Source organism: Macaca mulatta, chromosome 6 (assembly GCF_049350105.2).
Source record: "Macaca mulatta isolate MMU2019108-1 chromosome 6, T2T-MMU8v2.0, whole genome shotgun sequence".
NCBI classification, from domain to species: domain Eukaryota; kingdom Metazoa; phylum Chordata; class Mammalia; order Primates; family Cercopithecidae; genus Macaca; species Macaca mulatta.
The window spans coordinates 86,990,543-87,005,109 of record NC_133411.1 but is presented as its reverse complement, the minus strand read 5'-3'; the positions used below and the strand labels follow the sequence as shown (position 1 = coordinate 87,005,109).

General features: G+C 36.8%; 1 protein-coding gene across 1 annotated transcript in view; it reads right to left on the bottom strand.

Annotated features, from left to right (window-relative positions):
• The window catches only part of MSH3 (mutS homolog 3), a 220,591-nt gene that overhangs the window by 190,663 nt on the left and 15,361 nt on the right, over positions 1-14,567 (bottom strand). Inside the window, exons 5-8 of the mRNA XM_015140339.3 lie at positions 12,590-12,706; positions 12,091-12,208; positions 9,868-10,013; positions 5,899-6,065 (exon numbers count right to left, since the gene is read on the bottom strand). Of these exons, the coding sequence (XP_014995825.2) occupies positions 5,899-6,065; positions 9,868-10,013; positions 12,091-12,208; positions 12,590-12,706 (548 nt within the window). The remainder of the gene's footprint in view (positions 1-5,898; positions 6,066-9,867; positions 10,014-12,090; positions 12,209-12,589; positions 12,707-14,567) is intronic.

Below are 14,567 nucleotides of genomic sequence, written 5' to 3'. Positions count from 1 at the left end.
AGTCACTACGATACATCACATTAACAGAATGAGGAACAAAAACCACATAATCATTTCAATTGATGCTGAAAAAGGATTTGATAAAACTCAACAACCCTTCATGACAAAAACTCTCAAACAACTGGGTATAGAAGGAACATACCTCAACATAATAAAAGCCATATAAAACAGACTCAAAGCTATTATCACACTGAATTGAGAAATATTGAAAGCCTTTCCTCTAAGATCTGGAATATGATAATGATGCCCATTGCCACCACAGCTATTCAACATAATCAACATAATAGTCCTAACTAGGGCAATAAGACAAGACAAAGAAATAAAGGGCATCCAAATTGGAAAGGAGGAAGTCTAATTATTGTTTGCAGATGAAGTGGTCTTATATTTGGAAAAACCTAAAGACTCTACAAAAAAACTGTCAGAACTGATCAACAAATTCAGTAAAGTTGCAGGACACAAAATCAACATACAAAAAACCAGTAGCATTTCTATATACTAACAGTGAACAGTATGAAAAAGAAATTTAAAAAGTAATCCCATTTATAATAGCTACAAATAAAATAAAATATCTAGTAGTTAACCAAAGAAGTGAAAAGCTCTCCACAATAAAAACTATAAAACACTGATGTAAAACATTGAAGAGAACACACAAAAATGGGAAAGATATTCCATGTTCACGAATTGGAAGAATAAATATTGTTAAAACATCCATACTATCCAAAGCAATCTACAGATTCACTGCAATCCCTATCAAAATATCAGTGACATTTTTCACAGAAATAGAAAAAATAAGCCTAAAATGTACATGAACAATGAAAGGCCCAGAATAGCCAAATGTATCCTAAGCAAAAAGGACAAAATTGGAAGAATCACATTACCTTACTTCAAATTACACTACAGAGCTATAGTAACCAAAACGGTATGGTACTGGCATAAAAACAGACACACAGACCTGTGGAACATAATAGAGAACCCAGAGATAAATCCATACATCTACAGTGAACTCGTTTTTGACAACGGTGCCAAGAACATACACTGAGGAAAGGACGGTCTTTTCAATAAATGGTGCTGGGAAAACTGGACATCCATATGCAGAACAATGAAACTAGACCTCATCTCTTGCCATATACAAAAATCAAATCAAAAATTGATTAAAGACTTAAAAATAAAATGTCACATTATGAAATGACTAAAAGAAAACATTGGGGAAACTCTCCAGAACACTGAACTGGGCAAAGATTTCTTGAGTAATAGGGCAACCAGAGCAAAGATGGACAAATGGAATTATATGAAGTTAAAAAGCTACTGCACAGCAACAGAAACAATCAACAAAGTGAAGAGACAACCCATGGAATGGAAGAAAATACATGTAGACCGCCCATCTGACAAGGGATTAATAACCACAATATATAAGGAGCTCAAACAACTCTACAGGAAAAATCTAATTATCCAATTTAAAAATAGACAAATAGACATTTCTCAAAAGAAGACACACAAATGGCAGCCTGGTATACGAAAAGCTCTCAACACCATTGTTCATCACAGAAATGCAAATCAAAACTACAATGAGATACCATCTCACCTCAGTTAAAATGGCTTTTATCTAAAGACAGGCAATAATAAATGCTGGTGAGGATGTGGAGAAAAGGGAACCCTCATATACTGTTGGTGGGAATGTAAATTAGTACAACCAATATGGAGAGTAATTTGAAAAAAACTACTAAAAAACTAAAAATAGAACTACCGTATGATCCAGCAATCCCACTGCTAGGTATATACTCAAAAGAAGGGAAATCAGTATATAGAAAAGATATGTGCACTCCCATGTTTACTGCAGCACTATTCACAACAGCTAAGATTTGGGAGCGCTCAGGTGTCTGTCAGCAGACAAACGGGTAAAGAAAATGTGGTACATATATACAATGGAGTAGCATTCTGCCATAAAAAGGAATGAGATCCTGTCATTTGCAACAACATGGATGGCACTGGAGGTCATTATGTTACATGAAATAAGCCAGGCACAGAAAGATAAACTTTGCATATTCTCACCTACTTGTGGGAGCTAAAAATTAAAACAATTGAACTCATGGAGGTAGAGAGTAGAAAGACAGTTACCAAAAGTTGAGAAGGGAACTGGAGATGGTTAATGGGTACAAAAAAAATAGAAAGAATAAAACCTAGTATTTGGTAGTGCAGCAGCATGACTACAGTCAAAAATCATTTAATTGTACATTTTAAAATAACTAAAAGAGTATAATTGGATTGTTTGTAACACAAAGGATAAATGTTTGAGGAGATGGATACCCCATTTACCCTGATGTGTTTATTATGCATTGCATGTCTGTATGAAAATATCTCATGTAACCCATAAATATATACATCTATTATGTACCTACAAAAAACTTTCATCATGCCCGGCTAATTTTTGTATTTTTAGTAGAGATGGGGTTTCACTATTTTGGTCAGGCTGGTCTCCTGATCTTGTGATCCGCCTGACTCGGCCTCCCAAAGTGCTGGGATTACAAGCATGAGCCACTGCGCCCAGCCACAGAAATTTTTTTTTTTAATTAAAATATAAAAACAACACTTCCTCTTACAGAGAGCTTTCTACAGCAGGTACTATTTCTGGTGCTTTACCCATATTAACTTATTTAATCCTTAAAACAACCCCATGAGGTAAGCAATCTTAATACCCCAATATAAAGGACATTGAAGGACAACGCAGTAGATAACTTACTCAAAGTCACTAAGGTGAAGAGCTAGTTTTCCAACCCAAACCCTAACTCACAAGAGTCCACACTGTTTGACCCCGCTAACTTTTGAATTTCCTCTACTTCATTCTGTCCATAGATATAAATTAGCTGTAGGAACTCCACAGAAATGCAGACTTCACTTTTGACTTTGCTTAGTCCAATATGCAAATAAAGTGAAAATGATCAAAGGATATAAAAAAAAGTGCAAAGAATGAAAAATCACACATGGTCAGTAAACACAGGGAAAATTATTCACAATGCTAACTAGAGAAATTAAAATTAAAATAAGACAAAAGCAGGCATTAAATTTGGTAAAACCCACAGAAGACACCTAAATTATCTTTGATATGCCAAATTCAAGCTTTTAAATCTCATGCGATGAACAAACATTTAGGAATATCACCAATGAATGCTGCTTGCCAAACAAAAATTCACTTTTGGCAATGTCTGTCATTATGAAATATTTTGATATTTTATCGAATTTTGCCTTTGTTATTTTATAAAATTAAGTGGAAAACAAAATAATGAATGTGTTGATAAAATTGATTGACTTTAGACTCAATCTAAATAAAATATATACTAAGTTAATAAAATATAAAGAAAAATGAACTATATAATCAAAGACAGGAAATTATAATTTATCCATTTGGCATAATTTATCCATTTCATTTTTATTATATTCACTTTTTCAGTATTACAAATACTGTTAGGATGAATATCCATATATGGAAATATTCGTGTGCAATTTCTGAATATTTCCGTAAGATAAATTCCTGGAAATGGAATTAACTGGATCAGAGGGTATGAATGTTTATAAAGCTCCTGATTGCCATTTCTCATATTACCATTTCTAGCAAAGACATGATAGGAAATATTGAAAATACAATATAGAAGCCTACCTTTAAAATTTTTTTTCGAGATTTTATTAACGTTTTCAGTTCTGTAAAAGCAGCCCTCCTTATAAGTTTACTGTTTGACTTTCAATTATTCAAGTTTGAACACATGGTCAGAAAAGGATTAAGATCAAAATAAAGAGATCTGATGCAAAATTTTTCACCTATGTGACTGGCAGAGATTATTTAAGTGATCACCCACAATGTGAACAAAGGTTCAAAGAACCCTCCTAGACTATACCAGTAGAAGTATAAATTAACATTACCATTTCTAGCAAGCAATCAAGAGCTTTATAAACATTCATACCCTTTGATCCAGTTAATTCCATTTTCAAGAATTTATCTTAAGGAAATAATCAGAAATGTACTTGAGTATTTCTATATATGGATATTCATCATAACAGTATTTGTAATACTGAAAAAATGAATACAATAAAAATGGAATAGATAAATTATGATACACTTAAATGACAATGTTGTGTACTTATTTTGTTTTTAAGTGTACCTACTGAAATATTAGAGGATAAAATGATGCTCACTAGGATTTGCTTCAAAGCCAATAATCCAGGGAGAGAGAAAAGGGGAGGGAGGGTAGAAAAATGAGATTGGTCCTGAGAAATGCTGAAGTTGGTTGATAGATTCACAGAAGTTCATGACACTATTCTGTATAATTTTGTGTAAATTTGAAATTTTCTGCAATAAAGTTTTTAAAAATGGGGAATTTTAAAGTATTAAAAAAAAAAAACCACAGGATACAAAAGTGATTTTGCAGCAGGAATGCAAGTTCACAAATGGAAAAAAGTGATATACACACACAGAAATAATATGCCAAAATGTTTACCAGTCATTTGCTCTGGGTTATAGAATTCAACTTATGACTTTTATCCCTTTCTTTGTCTTCTAAATGAACGTATATTAGTTTTATAATCAGAAAAACAAATTATGAAAGCTACTTTGAAAGTAATTAAATTCAAATGAAAATGAACACAACACTAAGGACAAATAAACATACGGAACTTTACTTAATCAGTTTGATTTTCTTTTCGGTTTTTGTTTTTTTTTTTTTTTTGAGACAGAGTCGTGTTCTTGCTCTTTCCCCCAGGCAGCAGTGAAGTGGTGTGATTTTGGCTCATTGCAACCTCTGCCTCCCAGGTTCAAGCGATTACTCTGCCTCAGCCTCCGGAGTAGCTGGGATTACAGGTGTCTGCCACCACACCCAACTAATTTTTGTATTTTTTTTTAGTAGAAACGGAGTTTTGCCATGTTGGCCAAGCTGTCTTGAACTCCTGTCCTTAGGTGATCCACCAGCCCCAGCCTCCCAAAGTGCTGGGATTACAGCTGTAAGCCACAGTGCCTGGCTTTGATTTTCTAAATGATTTGTCCGCCTACTACATGAAAATCCTCATGGGCTTCTCTGCCTAGTCGAAAGTCCAAATTCCTCAATATACAGTCTACTTCACTGAAGCCCCAGCACACCTTTCTGGTCTCTTTCCCACCACACTCCAGGTGGCAGTACAGATCTTTCCAACAAGGCACCTTCACGTTTAGCACTTAATACATCATGCCTTTAAGTCCAGTTAGGTATGCACACATCTTCCTCTCCTGTGGGGTTGTAAACTCTGCCAGACATACATCATAACCACATCTTCTTCCTCTGTATGCACAGTGCCTAGCACACTGCTTCATAAATAAGTGGTCTGATCTTAGATCTAGTAAATAAAACCACTGGACACAGCCATGAATTGAAACTTGCAGCACAGACAAAGCATTTCCAAAGTTACATAAACTTTTTAAGAAGTGAACTCTAAATTATCTCCAGAAACTAAAGATTACCAATAATATAATTAAATATCATAAACCTCATAATTATCAAATAATATCATTAAATAATATCAGAAACCTCTTCAGAAAGACTGCCTTCTAAAGTCCTACATTAAGGTGATAGTAGGGGTAGGTGGTGGTTCTTTTCTTTGTTTTTTAGATATGGGGTCTCACCTTAGTTGCCCAGGCTGGTCTCAAATTCCGGGGCTCAAGCAATCCTTCCTCCTCAGCCTCCCAAGTGGCTGGGATTACAGGCATGTGCCACCATGTCCAGCTTGGTTGTTTTACTTTTTGTTTTAATTTCCACTACTATAGTGGAAATACAATTTTTATAAGTAAAAACTATTTTTAGTAACTTTAGTAAGTATCAGTTTTGGAACTAAACCTAAGTTTTAGAATCAGTATTATTTTCCAGTGATGCGCCAACTTACCTAACAGATGTGGCTCTGTGGATGAGCATCTCTGTTTGCTCGGACAAGGCCGAAGGAAGCAGCAGCTCTACTGGCTGCAGGTTTGACATCCGGGTTTCTAGCTCTGAACGAGAAGCAGAGTCCTGGAAACTATCAAACACAACCTCGCCTGTGGCAGGCTGCACTCCCTAAAAACAAACACAAATATAATGTTACAGGAAAAGTGTATTTTCCCAGTTATGGCTATAACACAGCTAAACACTGAAAAGGTAAAGATGATACACTCAGGAGTATGTATGTACTCTATTCCTAAGGTGTTAGAAACCTGTTTGCTTTTCAACACTCTTACATGAAGAGTCAGACTCACAGATATCTAAACCATGCTATAAATCAGATTTCCAAGAGCCACCCTGAATATGAGGCCTGGAGTTAATATACCTAGCGGAGTGACTATGGCAAGTTACCAAACACTGCCAGGCCTCAGTTTCTTCCTCTGTAAATGGAACCAAACCAGCCTACTTCTCCCATAAGGTTATTGTAAGGATCAAATTATAAAATAAACATGAATTATTTGTGAACTATAAAGCACTGTACAGATAGTAGTTATCACTCAAAGTAACAAGTGATATGGTCCTAGTAACCAGACCACCAGAACAGCAGTAAATTACTACTTCATACATCAAAGTAACCCATAGAAAGTATACTTCACCAAACTCTGAATGAAGCCCAAGTAGACAGTCGATCCGGTGGAATCATCATGCCAACCTGAACCTACTCCCTAACATCCTAAGCCAATAATAGCAAAGATAAACTGGAAAAGATCATGGTTTGGAGAAGTGATGGGAAGTTTCTAGCCAAGGTCCCAGAGTGACAACGGAGTAGAGTCAAAGATTCAAACCCAGGAAATCTGACTAGTCCCCAGTACACACTGTTAGCCACTACGGATGCTTATGAAAGCCATGGGAGCTAGTTACAGGCTGCATTAGCTTAAAAAAGGAAAAATCACCAATCCCTATGTTCATATACTACCAATGGAAAGCCACTTCTGACAACAGCAAGGCATCATCTAGGAATGTTGAAGTATCCATACCCTATAATTCAGCAATTACTCCCCCAGGGATATACTCTGGAGAAACTCAGGCATTTGTATACGATACAAGACATACAAAAATATTTACAGCAGCATTCTCTATACAACTGTAAACCAGAAAGAATGCACATGTCCATCAACAGAGGAATGAATAAACTGTAGATCATAAAATGAAACAGGACAAAGCAATGAGAGAACTACAGCGACACATGTAAATAAATCTCTCATACAAAATGGTTAAACAAAAGGAGCAAAACCCAAAAGAATACACACACTATATTGACATTTGTATATAAAGTTTAAGGTAGTAAGGCTGGAACTAAAAGCTCCAACTAAAAGCAAGGAAATTATTATCTTAAAAGTCTGGATTACAGTCACCTCTGGAGGGAATGGACACCCAGGGATCTTATGGGTTGGAGGCAGTGTTATAGTTTCTCTAACGGTAATTAGGGAACATCCTTAATTCTAGCCCAGAGGCTTTCTCTAGAGCCTAGAGAGATAGACTATCAGTATATAAGGATACATATGTAAATTTATATACCAATCTACAAACCAAGCATTTACAAAAACCAGGTACAGATGTCAAAGTAACAAATTCTTCAGTCAGCTGAATTCCCTTTTTCTTTAATCAGAGAAATGGTCCATACTGTAATACCCACAACATCTTTCACCCTGTGTGATATGTGACACACTGAGAAACCTAAAATCAGTCTGTATAAAACTGCACTGCCCAGACTGAAGGCACAGAGCCTGACTACAGTGCTACTACAACAGCAAAGCCCTTAATTTCAGACTAATTACCAGTTCTCAAAAGGTGACTCCCATGTAGTGACCAGGCAATGGGTGACACCCATCGTGACAGGGAAAACAGTGTTGAGGGTAAAGGAAGATAAGATCAATTTCAGTCATGCTGAGTTTGAGGAGCCAGAGTAAATTCTAAGTGTCTTTGTTCAATAAAAATTTGGATGCAGGAGCCTGAAGTTCGGGAGAGGTGCAGCTTGGACCCAGAGCTCAGGATGTCATCAGCCCAAAAGTGGTTGCTGAAGTAAAGGACAGCCCCCAAGAAAATGCTTGAAGGGCAAACAGCCGTTTTCATTTTTCTGAGTGCCAGTTCACACACATGGTTAACTTTGGTGGTAGACCAGATGGCATTTCTAAATGCACTAAGTAGGAATTATATACTATCAACTCTGTTCTTTAGACCGAGTTTTAGGTAAATATAAAATAGCACATTACATATGTTAAAGCTTAAAAGTAAATAACTTTACTATTTGTAGATAGGTCCAACTGCCTGTAGCTAGATAAAACGTGCTTCTCAAGGATAAAAATATCATTTAGAGCTGTCTAACACCAACAGGAATGCTAACTCTCTGAAAGAAGGGCTTATTGGTTAAGCAAATGTCAAGTTAACACCGAGTTATGCAGTCAAAATAAGGTATTAAAAGGCACATTGGAGACATTCGGGTTGTAAGAATTTTTGTTGATGTTGCCACTGACTGTAGAGATTAGAAAAAGCAAAGAGAATTAGTTTTTACCTGGACAGAGTTCCACATGTGCTTAACTTACAACAGAAAAGGGGTGTCTGATTGTTCTGAAGGGCCTTAAAAAGTCTAAGACTTTTAGCAGAGTCCAGGTAAGTCTGTAAATGGGCAAATTTATTCATAAACTGCCAGAAAAATCAATAAAACTATGATTTGGCCAGGCACGGTGGCTCACGCCTATAAACCTAGCATTTTGGGAAGCAAAGGTGGGCAGATCACCTGAGGTCAGGAGTTTAAGACCAGCCTGTCCAACGTGGTAAAACCCCATTTCTACTAAAAATACAAAAATTAGCCTGGTGTGGTGGTGGGTGCCCGTAGTCCCAGCTACTTGGGAGGCTGAGGCAAGAGAAATGCTTGAACCCAGGAGCAGTGAGCCGAGATCACACCATTGTACCCCACTGCACCCACTGCAGTCCAGCCTGGGTGACAGGAGCGAAACTCCACCTCAAATAAATAAATAAATAAAAGTACAAATAAAATTCACAAATTACACTTATCTAGAAAACTATAAATAATCCTAATATTAATTTACTATGGCATTTTATATCAGCCAATTATCATTTCTCTTTAACTATCCCTTCCTCCAAATCTAGATATATACCATAGTCATTCATGTTTAATTTCAAATCCCTAGAGGAAATTTATAGAACACTCTGCCACCCATGCCTGTGTTGGCTTAGTGTTTTATTCTGCTATCTGTACATTGTCCACATGCACGTCTGCCACTGTGTCTGTCTTCAGCCTTAAAATTCCAGGGCACATGGACCAAAACCATCTGGATCTCTCCGTAGCATAGAGTATTGATATGGTTTAGCTGTGTACCCACCCAAATCTCATGTTGAATTGTAATCCCCAATGCCGAGGGAGAGACCTGGTGGGAGGTGATTAGATTATGAGGCCAGATTTCCCCCTTGCTCTTCTCATGATAGTTCTCACAATATCTGGTTGTTTAAGTGTGTAGCACTTCCCCCTTCACTCTCTCCCCTGCTAGCCTTGTGAAGATGTCATTGCTTCCCCTTTGCCTTCCGCCAGGATTGTAAGTTTCCTGAGGCCTCCCCAGCCATGCTTCCTGTACAGCCAGTGGAACCATAAGCCAACTAAACCTCTTTTCTTTACAAATTACCCAGTCTCAAGTGGTTCCTTATAGCAACCTGAGAACGGACTGCTACAAGTATCAAGTAGCCATGAGAAAATTGTAACTAGCGATTTAACATATAACATTGTGAAAAAATGTTTTTCTTGTGTAATTATCTGAGGGTACACTTCATCAGATATCTTTATTATAAACCACACATAATAGGTCATATTTAGAGATACCATGAACATCTAACATTTGTTCCTCACCTGCAAAGTACTTACCACAATGCCAATAAAAACGATGCCCTTTTTTTTGTCCCTAACATTTTCCTTATTTTCAGAGATGCACAGAAGATAGCTGGTAGAAGTATCAGTCATTATCTCATCAACATTTACAGCATCATCCAGCTTGATTAGGGGATTCACATTTAATAATAATTAAAGAAAAATAATCATTTTTATATTTTAAATTCTAAATGCTAATAATGCTAAATTTCCAATAATATTAACTATTTTCTCCTTTAAAATAATGGTTCACAGCCAGGCGCAATGGCTCACACCTGTAAACCCAGCACTTTAGGAGGCGAAGGTGGTAGGATCACTTAAGGCCAGGAGTTTGAGAGACCACCCTGGGCAACATAGCAAGATCCTGTCTCTACAAAATAAAAAAATAAAAATGAAGAAATAAATAATAAAATGATGGCTCGTTTCACCCAGTACTTTTGCTCTTTGCAAAATCTGCCCAGTATTCATTCTTCCGATTTATTTAGATCATAGTTCCATGCCTTATCTTTCCTAAGATATAAAGATCATAAAGACAGATAACCAGTATCTTACTTCCAAAAGGCTTAGTGGAGTACATCAAACCCCAAAGAGGCCCAAATAACCCACTTCTTCACTTGGATAGTGCTGAGACTTGAATCCTTAACAATCCCATAATGTTTAATTCCACAATTCAAAGTATAAATACACTAAAATAGTGTAAATTATTTTCCTCTTTTAATGTGCCTAAAAGCTCCCAGATATAGTAAGAGAATTTTTTAAAGACATGAGAAAAGAAAACAGAAACACATATACATTATATGTGTATGTATGTCTGTGTATGGGTGTATAAAATGAGTCCATTAACTAAATCTCAGGGATGAAAGCTGATTTGGGGCAAAGTCTGGGCATATCTTTGGACATCAGGACATACGAGCCATAAAAGCAGCAAAGGAAAAGCAGGAATGTACTAGAAATGGGCTTCAAATAAGAGACTCAAGCTTTGGCAAAAGAAAAAATAAAAATACCAGGTTCTTACAGGCTCATCAGCTTAGAACAACACAAGGTTGTTAATAGTTTGGAGCCCATTTTGAGTGATAACTGTTCCCCATTTATAGTATTCATGGAACAAAACAGACCTTAGAATTAAATGAGCTGAGAAATAAGCAGATCTGTAATAAACCATAACAGAAATAATACTTCCACACAGTATCATTTAAGGCCTTCTTATCCCTCCATTCTTTCATTATCAGAGAACTGATTCCACTCCATAGTAATTTTTTTTAAATGCACCCTGATCTAATTTTACATATAATTATTTGGCTTTTGAAACTGACAATTTTGCTTTTGAAATTATTTGGCTTCAAATAACACACCGCATTTATGAATTACCATAAATTTAGGGGCAAACATTATGCACACTGAAAATTCTTACAAAGTGAGACAACTTCACCCACAATCCATTTTCAAAAGTAATAAAATTTTTATAAAGTTAACAATGAAGATGGACTACCATTATATTTTATAGGCATTTAATTCTGTCTTAATTCTGACTTCAGCAGTTTTCTTTTCACATTTTGAATTTCTGTTTGTTTTTTTGAGACAGGGTCTCACTCCTGTCACCCAGGCTGGAATGCAGTGGCATGATCACGGCTCACTGCAGCCTTTACTTCCTAGGCTGACATGATTGTCCTACCTCAGCCACCCAAGTAGCCGGGACTATGGGCAAGTGCTAACATGCCCAGCTAATTTTTTTGTATTTTTTTGTAGAGATGGGGTTTTGCCATGTTGCCCAGACTGGTTCAGCCTCCCAAAGTGCTGGTATTATAGGCATGAACCACCATGCCTGGCTTCAATAAGTTATTTGTTAGGTCTCACTTTGGGAAGACCCTGAGGAGCTTATAGGTCCTAAGTACCTAACTACTACCCACAAATGGGCTAAGGAAGATATAATTTCAAATCAGACACTAACCTGACATCATCTTTTATTAGGGTTGCTTTTTTTCTTGCTCTTCAAGTGTGATGAACTTGCCTTCTACTATGACATCTGAAAAGATGCTTGTTTCCAGCCACTACTTCCCTCTTGAGTAGCACACCTAATCAAGAGTTCACCATAATGCCTCTCAGCTCATGTAAAAAGTTCCCAAAGAGCAACTAAAACAATAATAATAAAACAAAAACCTGCCATCTTCAAACAAAGCCCTTGTACCATTAAAGAGAAAAACTCCTGTCCAAAAAGGATATCTTCTCCAATGAGTGTAGATTTTGTATAAAGGGCAGTCAATTTCCGGGAAAAGAGTGAACTTCTGTTGTCTCCAATGGCCTTTAATGCTGCAGTTTCAGTTTGCTTCACAACTCCCACCTTCAACAAAAATAAGAAATATTGATATCAAATGATAAAAAATGATTTGATTTGTAAAAACTCATTTCAAAATGTTTAAAGGTCAATTCTGAAATGGTTAAAATAATCAGTCCACAATGCTCAGATGTAGGGTTTAAAGGAGTTGACGAGGGTAGATAAATCAATAAGAAACACTATCATCGAGTTAAAAAATTTACCCTAAATATCTAACAATTGTTAAAAACTCATAAATATATAATGCTAATAATTATGAAACACTTTTTCTCTCAAATGCAAAATTCTAAACCAATTGAAGCCTACCTACCACCTTATGAAATACATTTGCATTCTCTGGAAGAGAATCCCAATTTCCTTTTCCCACAAGTTAAAGCCAAAGCTGACCTTATATCCTTTTGCCACCAGGCGGCGTACATGAACAAACAGTCTGTGAGTAGGTATACTTGCTGTCATAAAGTTGTGATCTAAATGGCAATAAATATTGAGCTCTCGGGCTGCAATCTAAAAAATGAAAAAAGAAAATATCAATAAATTTCTATTTTAAGACTCCCTATGTGAGGTTGGTTCACTCTGTTAAAAATTCATCAAGGTATACATTCAGGATTTGTACACTTAATCTAAATGTGTACTATGTCAATAAAAAGTTTTAAAAAATGTTCCCTGTATAGCCTGTATAGAAGCCTATGGTTTAATGTCTTTTGGGCAGTTCCAGTGACCTACCTTCAGTATCAACATCTGTATCTATAAAAGACTCAGAAAAATATGACAGGTCTTCTATGTCCTTAGAGCTTTCCCTACACAAAGACTATCCAATACAGAGAGCATGAGACTGTAAAAGAATAAGCATTTGCTCCATGGCATTTGCAAATGACTGACATTTAGAAGATACTACAGAGTATGCAGAAATGATGAACCCATCTGGAAAGAAGAATCAATGAAAAAGTAAAAAGAGAAGCCCCAGGCTGGCTAACTAATTAATGACACATGACTGATAGAAATATAGAACCATGCAGCACCATCTGATTCCCTGATTTATTCTAGAAAGCACCATGGCTTAGATATTGCCCACTGGAGCCATGGAACTCTAATTCCAACACTCTCACTACCCAACCTCAGCCCATCTCTGAACTCTATTAGTCCCTCACAGAAGGGCAGGAAAACATCAGCCTTTACCGTGGTCAGGCCTCAATTTACCATTTAACCTAGACAGTTTCTCTCCTTCACCTAGGGGATGCCAACTACATATTTGTTCCTGCCCTCAGAAAACATGGTGATACTATTTCAGAGTCTAATTTAATATCACAGAACACAGCATAATGCGCCTGACTTAGAGAACGCTGCTTGCCTGCCACAGAGGATTTAGGAAACTTGAAGAAAAAAAGTTGGCCAAGTCTTTACTTCCCATCCATGAGTCACAGACATGCGACCTCATCACTCTCTAGTGTACAATCCAACCAGGTCTCAAGCTATAAAATCATCACAAGCATTTATGACTTCCAACAAACGTGTAATCAGCAATACTTTCCCTAAGTTTGCCCATGAAATGCTCAAATTTCACTTTCAACCTTCTTGACTAGGGCCTATAATAAATATTTCAACATTAAATACAATTCCAATTTTTTTTGAGACAAGAGTCTTGCTGTGCCACCCAGGCTAGGGTGCAATGGCAGGATCTTGGCTCACTGCAACCTCCATCTCCCGAGTTCAAGCAACTCTCCTGCCTCAGCCTCCTGAGGAGCTGGGACTAAAGGCATGCACCACCAAGCCCGGCTAATTTTTTTTATATTTTTAGTAGAGACAGGGTTTCACCATGTTGGCCAGGCTGGTCTCAAACTCCTGATCTCAAGTGATCCACCCACCTCAGCTTCCCAAAGTGCTGGGATTACAGTCTTGAGCCACCACACCTGGCACAATCCCAATTTAGAATAAGACACCAAGTTGACTGACACACAAAGAGATCTGTAAAACTTCAAACAACTTCTGGTGGTAGCTGGCAAAGTTCACGTGTTCTTCTATTGAGACTTAACTTTGTTCCCGGCTATGAAAATTCATAAATTAAGGGTAAACAGAGGAATTTCTATACATCTCAAAAAAATTTTCTCACTTGAGTCTTCATCAGAAAACATATTTACATGATTATGGTTCATTCACTAATTGACTCATCCAATAAACTTCGGATGGATAAAAAGTATTGGCCTAGTACCATGGAGAATAAGCACTAATACTCCAATAGAGACCCCTCACTTTTCCCCACCAAGTCTGGTTCCCACTAAGTTTCTTGTGTTCATTTTTAGTTTTTACTTTAAATAACAGTATTTTTTAAGAGGTGATTGATCAAATCAGCATTTATATAAGGTCAGAA